This window comes from Haemaphysalis longicornis, unplaced genomic scaffold (genome assembly GCF_048455015.1).
Source record: "Haemaphysalis longicornis isolate Haplotype H1 unplaced genomic scaffold, Haemaphysalis longicornis Haplotype H1 scaffold_9, whole genome shotgun sequence".
In the NCBI taxonomy this organism is placed as follows: domain Eukaryota; kingdom Metazoa; phylum Arthropoda; class Arachnida; order Ixodida; family Ixodidae; genus Haemaphysalis; species Haemaphysalis longicornis.
This window is the reverse complement of record NW_027526460.1, coordinates 1,830,780-1,840,004: the sequence shown is the minus strand read 5'-3', so window position 1 is coordinate 1,840,004 and position 9,225 is coordinate 1,830,780. Positions and strand designations below refer to the sequence as shown.

Genomic DNA, 9,225 nt, shown 5'->3' with positions numbered 1-9,225 from the left:
TAAGATTCATTACAACACCATAGAGGACTACCGCGCGGAACTGGCTCGACGCCTCTTCATATCACACCGGCTGGCGGCCGAGGCTCTCATCAAAACAGCAGAAAAGAGAAAGACGCGCTCTGATCTAAAAGGCCAACCCAGCTGTTTCGAGGAAGGCGACAAAGTTTTCGTGAAGGTAGAATTCCGGACACCCGGACTGACCAAAAGGAATCTCAAGCTGTTCGTGAGAGCATCGAGTGGTCAAGGGCACAAAGAAAAGTGCATAGAAAGTAGTACGACAGAAATTGAAGAGCTCAACACAAATTAGGCTTAAAAGACCTTTAAGAAGTGCAGATAAGAAGCGGTTTTTGTGGTTTCCACTCAGGCGAAAAACAAAAACGGCTGTGGGCCGAAAATGCGCCGCACGGTAAAGATCCTTAGGTCGTCGAAATTCTTTCGTAGCCCGGAACAACGGCGCTCCTTATATCCCAGGTGTAGCTACGGTGCGTAAAATGCCCAAAGTATTGGAATTCGACTTATTTAGAGGCTTTCGCTTTCATTCGTCATCCGTAGTACATATGGAAGCAACGGTGCCGGATGCAGAAAGCGACACTATTTTTTTACCTACGAACTAGATACCTGAATCCGAGCTGGTACTTCTCGTTATCGCTTTATCCGTCCCTCCAATTATACAAAGTATTTTTTAGTTTTTATTGTGTACGTTTTAGCAGTATTATCAACATTCTTATCACATATCTGCATGCTAATTCCAACTACCATTTGCAGTAGCAAAAGCCTAGCATTGCGCAGGGCTGACCTATTCAGTACCATTAAGAGTTCCCAAATCTCTATCTCTATACCTCAAATGTATTCACTGCCGCAACTGAAACGAAGTAATCTGCGATGGCTTTGGCTTATGACGCAATTGAGCTCACAATAATGCTTTCGAAGCAACTGATTTCCATACGTGCTACTCATTGCAGGAAACAAACCTTCGCCGTCGGATCTGCCCACACATCCACCCCACTAAAATCACCCACGCGAGAAACCGCTCGCTTCATACTCGACAGAACACTCCCACATTCCACCACATTACTCCTTTCTCGCTCTTCAAAGAGCCAGTTCGGGGCCAAAGTTGGTCATGGTTCGGGCACACCCGTATATGCCCGGAAACGAACAAAGTAACCAACTTCCCCCGGGGATACGGGCGTAACGAGAAACATTTTAGGGGGGTGTTTTAAGCCGCCGGTAATAAAGAATGCGCACACGTGAGCTTATCCCAACGCGCTGAGGAAAATTTTCGGATTGTTTCTTTTCCAGTGTCTGCGCACAGCTTGGCAAGGGCCGCGCAGCCAGCAACGCCAGCTATGTAAATGTCGTTTCAAATCACGCGCCATCAGCCGCAAAGGGTTCGCACAACATCCGACAGATGGCGACGAGTGTACTGGCCAGTAGGAAGACGCAGTGAAACATCCCCCTCGCGAGGGGCACGATCAAATGCAGAGCATTTCCGGGGGCGCACGACGTTAAGTAGTTTGCGTTACGTTAATGTTGTTGCACTTGTGGCAACTGCTGACGAGAGAGCGCTCGTCAGCTGTAATTTGAATGAGTCAACGATATAAGGCGCGTTCGTAGCGTCCCGTTCTGTGTCGGCTTTGTGGCGCAGTGGGTAGAGCACCATGTACATTGCGTTCCGCCCGCAGGGTCGAGGGAGCGAAACCTGGCGCCGGATAGTATTTTATTTTATATAGTGTAGGGGGAGGGGTGCGGACAACGACGGTGCGGACTACGACGGGACAACGCGGGAGACATCGTGAGTTACTGAAATGCTCTGCATTTAAAAACTCTCGCCGAAATGGAAGGGCCTGTTCCGCGTGGTCGAGAGGCTCTCTGACGTCACGGACAGAAACCGTGGGATCCAAACGAAAGAAAAAATTGTGAATGTAAACAAACTCAAAGTTGCTGTCTGTGAAACCGGAAATGAGCAACAGCCGGTAACGGTGGCTGACAGAGACAGGCCACGACCCCCGTCCCCTGAATGCAGTAGCCCAACGGCGAGCCCGTTCGGAGACATGCCGCCTGAAGCTGTAATCGATTAAATTATTCAGAATATATCGTTCCTTCCAGCCGCGGGAGGCGGCCGTCCTTAGCCATTGCACGATTATGCCTTGCGAAGCAGGGGTGCTGCACCGTACCCGCCCTAACACGCAATATGGTGGGTGATGCCTCTGGGGCAGAATTCCGAGCTTCCGCAACCGGTATTTTTTTGTTTATTTTTTGTGCTTGTACTGTTGAAGTTTTCGCGACGATCGCTAGGGTCAAGTTTATAGAAGCGACAATGCGCCTTGTTATGTGCTTTAGTGGTGCCTCTTCCCCTGCGTCCTTATTGCCCACAGCAAACTGTGCCGTGCTCCACGACTGGACTTTGCGGTTCGCGTAATGGGTATGCCTGCACGGGTGCAATTCAAGACTTTTGCAGTGGCAAAACTCTTCTCCTAGAGTGTCCCGACTTCTCCGAGCCAGATGGGAAAACTTTGGCCGCAGGAAGTTTTCCCGCGGGAACGAGCGGCAGCATCGGAGAGGACACGTGTTTCCTTTTTGCCTCGGGGCGAGCCAAGCTTCCCTCCGCTTGGCGCGTCCTTGACGGGTGCGCGGACAGCCGCGTCATCTACCGCCGCTTGTGGCCGGCCCTTCTCGCCCTCCTACCCGCCGCTGCTCGCACGTAGGAGGAGGAGGAGAGGAGCGAACGGAGACGATCAGGGTTGGACTTCGGGCGACCGTCTTTTAATGAAACGTTTATTGAAACAACAGGGACGGGGTAGGGGAGAAAAAGAGTTAGGAGCTGTGGGCGGCCATCCTATTCCGGTAGGCCACGTGCCGCGGCGGCCATCCTCGCCCTAGAGATCAGGGCCTCCTGGTCTTCGAGCTGGCAGCTCTGCAACTCGCACTCCCACTGCTCAAGGGTAGGGGATCTGGGTGGTGGAGGGTTGGTGGGGCACGTCAAGTTCTCCCCTTCTCTTCTTTACGTTCGCCTTGCTGCGGTTGAGCGGCAGATGGATGCCGCTGACATGGGGAATGAAGACGAACTCGTCTCTGCTGGCACCTTGAGGATCAGACAACAACGACATCTGAGAGTGTTTAATACGTCTCCTGCTCTATTTACAGTGTATTGACAAGAGGTTATGCAGGCTTTCTAAACACAAAGGATTCCCTGCAGCCCAATCAAAGAACAGCGACCCTTTCGCGACCTTCCCATTGGCTGCAGACGAAATGTCCGGCCCGTGTTCCTTCCGGCCAATTATCCAATGCACAACCGCCTCTCTCAAGGCGATCATTCGTCGCTTGCGGTCTTGCACGGTCCTTGCCTCATTCTTCGTAATTTACAGGGTTACCTCCCGTTCAATGGATCCTTCGCAATGTGGTGCGCTTTTCCATTGTGTTGCAAACATCGCGCCACCTGCGAAGGCGTCATAACACACCCGCGCGTTCACTGGCATTGTCGGTCACGCAGCTCGGCGCGATTCCTTGGGATATCGTATGTCCGCGGCCACTCGCACGATTGCCCGATTGCCTCGCAGAGCGAAAACACTTCATGTGATGCCAGGGTCCGCGTGGTTCGGTTCTGGGTGGCCTCTCCGCCTCGTGGTCGCCGCCGCTTGGTCGAACAGGGTGCAATGTAGAGGCAATGATGAGACCGCACGTTCCTCGAGTGGTTGCGGATGTTTTCGAACCCAACAGGGCAGTTAGTAGGGGATATGTGGTGGAGATGGAGGTGATTCTGATAAGTGTTGGTTTGAAGTCGGCGCCAAAGGGAAAAAATAAACGCTTAGGGTAGATGACGTTCACCTTTTCTCGTGGAAGGTGAACACTTTATTTACATGACATATCGGCTAGGAAAAAGGCAGTGGTGGATGCATAATGGCCCGGCTGCATGTTGCTTTCTCTCTGCCGACACGCCGACGTACGAGGTTGGCCGATGTACGACATGTGAAGACCAATTTTGCAATGTACGGTATTTAGAGACTACATTTCCAGAAAAATCATCGGCTTTCTCCCTTTCAGAAAAAGCCGAGCTGCTGCTCTTTATGCCGATTAAAACAGACCAGGATTAATTCTATTTGTTGGAATCGGAAACCCGCATCGTAGTCACAGCTGCACCTGCAGGCGTATACAATACAGCACCATACACGTCAACCAATGTACATAATTTTCGACGTGAAATCACCTGACAATACCTCGGGCACCAACAGCGGTAAGACCTGAGGCCCTCTATACCAACCTGACAGCCCCAGATATATACGAGCACGTTTTAGGTCCGCAAGGTGACTTCTATAGGAAACCGATTGCATACTTTCTGTGCGTATGCACATGTGTGAACGTAGTTCTTTCTTCAGAGAAGAGGGAAGGTCAAATAAATAACTCGCGCATCAGCGCAGGCAACTCAGCAAATGGAAATCGGCGTTGCGTCGTTCCTGAGTCTCTCGAGCGACCTTCCGGCCACCTTCCGCGCTTCCCCCGCGAGGAAAGCACGCAGCGCCGCCTGGCTTGCGTGCGCGAGCTGCCTGGACACGTCATTCTTGAGGCGCACCAGACCGTTCAACGAGGGCAGATACGGACTGGACGCCCGCACGACGGGAACTCGGTACGTCTTGACGGACGGGCCGACAAGTTGCACGTCCACCGCAGCGGGCTGGAGCTGCACGCTGGCCACGCCCAGTACGCGGACGCCATTCACGGAGGCCCTGAACTTGAACCTAGCCGTCACGTGGGACCACACGAGTCTGGTACTACTCGGCTGGCGACGCGCACAGGGCAGGTGAGTGACCCGGGCGAGGCCTTCGAGGAGACCTTTCTGGACGACCAGGTCACCGACGTACGACCTTCCGTGCACCGTTTCGTTGATGGGGAAGTGGCCGCCGCGGCCGGCGATGATCCTGCTCGAAGGCAGCGTGTTGCGTAAGAGTGTCGCCACCGGGTCTTCCGGCTGCAGTCGTTTGGCCGACGTCTGCTTTGGGTGAACGTACGCCGCTTCCTCTGCGAACAAGAGAGACAAGAGCGGAAAGAGAACGTTACGTCCTTCCGCTGCGCCTAAGTCCTTGCAACGCCTTACGTAAGCGCAAAAAAGCCCACCGCGTTTGAGCTTTTGTTTTACGCAAACGGAGGAAAACGTGCACGCGGTGTGACTATATACTACAAACGGTTCCCACGACAAAGCGACGGATAAAGCATCCATCTGCATACTTGGCAGGCTCACGGTCAGCAACAGAGGATGTCCGGATAAGGAATTAGAAGGGGGCAAATGCATCAACGGGCCATCGTTTTTTTATGGGATAAAGAAATTGCGCTTATTTCTATAGGTACGAGGCATGGGATGACACGTGTGTGAGAGGGCGGCGGAGGTTTCTTCGGCTTCCGTCAGACCTCGAAATGAGGCACATGAGATCAAGGGCCCATTTCTCGACAGCCAAACTCAAGACCTGCCCATAGTTGCCCCCACGAACATGAAGCACGAAAGGAATGAGGACGGGAGAAGGCAGAGAAGTTACGTTTAATCTACAGAGCCTTGTGAAGAGACCGCCAGCATTCCAAGCAATATATCATGTAGACACTACCTCCAGCAGAGACAGGCGCAGCATCTCCATTTGATACACCGACCCCTTCACGCCGCATAGCCCCAGGCTACAGGACTCCCGGTGATCATCATCACAAATTCTCAAGAAGCATGCCGGCAGGTAATACTAAGCGACATAAATAAAGATAAAGCAGATTTAATGAGTGATCACTGTCATCATCACTATGATATCATTTGAACGCCTGGCCACGCGGATATTTTTGGCAACGTTCGTGCAGACACGCTCGCTCGCGAATTAAAAATCCCGCCTCCAAACATCAGGAACAATATCTTAAATTGAACAAAACCGAATTACCTCCACCTCACCCCAACCTAGACGGGAAGCAAGCAGTACAGTTAAAACCCGACCCTTCGAAGTCACCGGGAACCGCGAATATATTTCGTTAATTCGAGAACTTCGTAAAACAGGGATGGTCATTTTACAAGCATTTGATTCCATAAATTTAATGTATAAAGGATATCGCATCCCAGCAGCTACGATGGAATCGTAAAGCATCGGCGCTCGCCTGCTGATAACTTGGAAATGCGCTAAATGTCTGCGGCGAAAATAGCAATAAAACGCTGGAGGATCTTGGGGAAAAGAATATTTCCTGGCAAAAACAACAACAACAACAACAACAAAAAATTCGGTACCTTCGTGAGCCCCAGCAAAGCGCCTGACTATGCAAGCGGGCACAGGAACTTCAGCAGTTTCTTCGTCGGCAGCATTCTCTGGAAACTATCACTGATTTAAAACTGCGACTGCTGAGTTCATCTCGTAGTGCTCCATAAAAACGAAATTAGATGCCTAGTTTTATTTTTCTGACGTAGCGCAATTATCTTCGTGGCATTCTGACGAAACACATTCGAAATTGCTCCTTTTAAAAATGTACCTGTTTCTCCAAATACTTCGTTAAATCGGAAATGACGCTGAATTTATTTAACAGGGCATCTGTAGGGGCTAGTTGGTCATGCATAGCTTGAATGGAAAGCGCTTGAACTTTGACTAGTAAACAAGGACTCGTCCTTGTTTACTAGTCAAAGTTCAAGCGCTTTCCATTCAAGCTGAATTTATTTGGTTAGTTAGAGTTCATAAAAGCACTGATCAGTATATGCACCTCCGGGGAGTCCGAACTTGTTCGTTAGACCGGGAAATTCGTAAGATCGGGTTGCGTTAGATCGAGTTTTGACTGTATTGCTAATACAATTAGCGCAGACTAACACTGTATATGCACCCCAGCTAGGCGGCACCTTCTCTGCAAAGGAAGGGCAGAAGAGCCACCCGCGTGCAAACACTGCGGTGGATATTCCAATCAGCAACACGCCCTATGGGAATGTCCGCATAATAGTTTAAGCGTACCTGACTTGCGGACACACGCGCAGCTGCCACATACCATTGACCCAAACTGGCTCACTCTCGCCTCCTCTTGCGAGGAACAGCTATAGCTCTAGGGCGGTACATCAAAAATGCTCTCGAGCACAGTTTAGCATTCAATGTGGAGACGACCTGCTGTCGGGCAGTCTGAACCGCTGTTGGTTCTAAATCTCTCTCTCTCTCTCTCTCTCTCTCTCTCTCTCTCTCTCTCTCTCTCTCTCTCTCTCTCTCTCTCTCTCTCTCTCTCTCTCTCTCTCTCTCTCTCTCTCTCTCTCTCTCTCTCTCTCTCTCTCTGTCAGGGCTGTACAATCTCCATCTGTGCCTTTTCAGGCGAAAAAACTATCAAAGGGAGTTCTTCCAGTACAGAACTGTTGAAAGTCCAGTCACCCAGACGTCATGTTTTATGTGTCTCCTCTCTGTGAAGCGACCTTCCACTGTTTTTATTTTTATTCAAGTAATTATAAACCATCGCTTCCAGACTTCCACGTTAGTAAACAATGACCGCTTGCGTGAATGCAACGTTCATATGCATATGTACTGCAAGCGTCCTTGTTTCGCCAAGTTGAATGCTGGAATTTCCGCGAATCCAGTGTATACCTTCCGCAATGGCGCACTCTTGGGAAAAACCAGGAGGCCTCTTTATCTCCTACTACGCCTATTCTTTTTCCCGTTAATACACCCGTTTTTTAGAGTAACAGTTCCATCACACCGTTCACGAGCACACGTGTTCTGGTCCATAACCTAAGAAAAGCACGAGAATTTAATTGAAATGCGACCGTTAAACGCCTTCTTAGTATATATGGCCTCACGTGTTGTCTGATGTTCCCCCTCGGATAGAGAGCTTTCGCGAATCGTACACGGTTCACCATAAATAGGACGGCGTGGCGTTTTAAGAGCCCATTCGTGCAGCGCACCTACCTTCAGACAAGATGCCCTGTGAACGCACCCCCAGCATGCTGTAGTTGGCTGCCAGGTGGACGACCAGCGCCGCCGTCAGCAGCGCCCGATGAGTGTCGCAGTAGGAGATTCAGCATGACCGCGTCTCGTACACGTGCCCTGCCACAAGTGCACTTCGCAGCGAGCTGCTTCCGCGATGCTCCTCCCTCGTTCTTCGTTTATATCTCCTCCAAAGACGCGCACGCAACGATGCGTCGGTGTCCCAATGTCCGCTGCTGCAGCGTGCACGTCGGCGTTAACGCACTCGGAAGTCCGCGATCCTGGACGCTGCGTCAGCGGGAGCAGTTTGACGCGACCGCAGCAACGACCGGTGCGGCGGCAGACGACGAGCACTTTGCACGCACAACCGGACGTCGAAGAACGCCGGCCGTACGGAAGAGGAGCCTGTCACCACCGTGGAAAAACACCGCGCATGCTTTCAGCTCCGCTTACCCTGCAGCGTTATAACCCCAGTACAGTTTCGACAACAGAAACCATAGCTGCTTCCAATGCGTAGTCAGGACAGAATGAATGTATTGTTACAGGCCGTGGAAAGGAAAGTCCACCAGCAGGCGTAGTTCGTCTCACCTAAGGGTGCACACACCGGAACGCCTGCTGGGGGCGGGAATGGGGAAAACAGGCGGGCAGGAAAGGGAGGAGGAAGAGTGAAAGAGGATACATGTATACATATGTACAGTAGTACACACTAAAAATAAACGACTAAAAACAAACAAGACAAGAAACAAACACGGCCACAGTCCAGTTTGCTGCGCGGAGAGAAAGCAGAACGCCGGGAGGAGCCCCGAGGCGCCCAGGTACGAACCCAGCGCCTGATGGACTCCGTCGGAATACTAATCATAAACGAAATATTGTGCGTCAAGTCGACGCAAGAACTCTGGCGGCCCACTGCCTCCGGTTTAGTGAGGGAATCTGGGAGAATTACGGACCGGCCGTCTACTAACGAAGAGAATGTGGCACGATGGCACGGACTAGGGCTGTATAAACAATAAACTTTTCTCTCTCTCCCCGCGTTGATTTTTTGCTTTGTTCAGTAGAGTGGATCACTAAATTACGAGTTATGAAAGAACCTGATGCCGACATACTCCGCCCGAAGCGTCGTGTATGTTTTTCAGCGCGAACTGTGCTCACGCCCCCCTCCACTGTCAACTCGGAGCGTCGGTACAGTACGGCCCACTTAACCCGGTTTTAATTAAATCCCGGCTATAAGGAACAAATCTTCGTTTCCCGTTACCATTTGTATCCATTTAGTTTATGTTCAGATATAGCGAAAAACGAATATAACGAACCGATTTTCGGTTCCAGA

General features: G+C 51.0%; 1 protein-coding gene across 1 annotated transcript; it reads right to left on the bottom strand.

The window, feature by feature from the left end:
- Positions 1 to 4,281: 4,281 nt before the first annotated feature.
- LOC144151891 (uncharacterized) lies at positions 4,282 to 8,062 on the bottom strand. The gene is made up of 2 exons (XM_077683052.1): positions 7,884 to 8,062; positions 4,282 to 5,013 (listed from the first exon to the last, which is right to left on the bottom strand). Exons 1-2 carry the CDS (start codon positions 7,918 to 7,920, stop codon positions 4,421 to 4,423), a joined length of 630 nt encoding a protein of 209 aa, XP_077539178.1. The 5' UTR covers positions 7,921 to 8,062; the 3' UTR covers positions 4,282 to 4,420.
- Between the last annotated feature and the right edge of the window lie 1,163 nt (positions 8,063 to 9,225).

Excerpts from the sequence above, each read along its gene's own strand:
- LOC144151891 (XM_077683052.1), bottom strand. The coding sequence starts at position 7,920 with ATGCTGGGGGTGCGTTCACAGGGCATCTTGTCTGAAG. Across the intron at positions 5,014-7,883 it reads ACAGGGCATCTTGTCTGAAG|AGGAAGCGGCGTACGTTCAC; the intron begins GTAGGTGCGCTG and ends TCTTGTTCGCAG.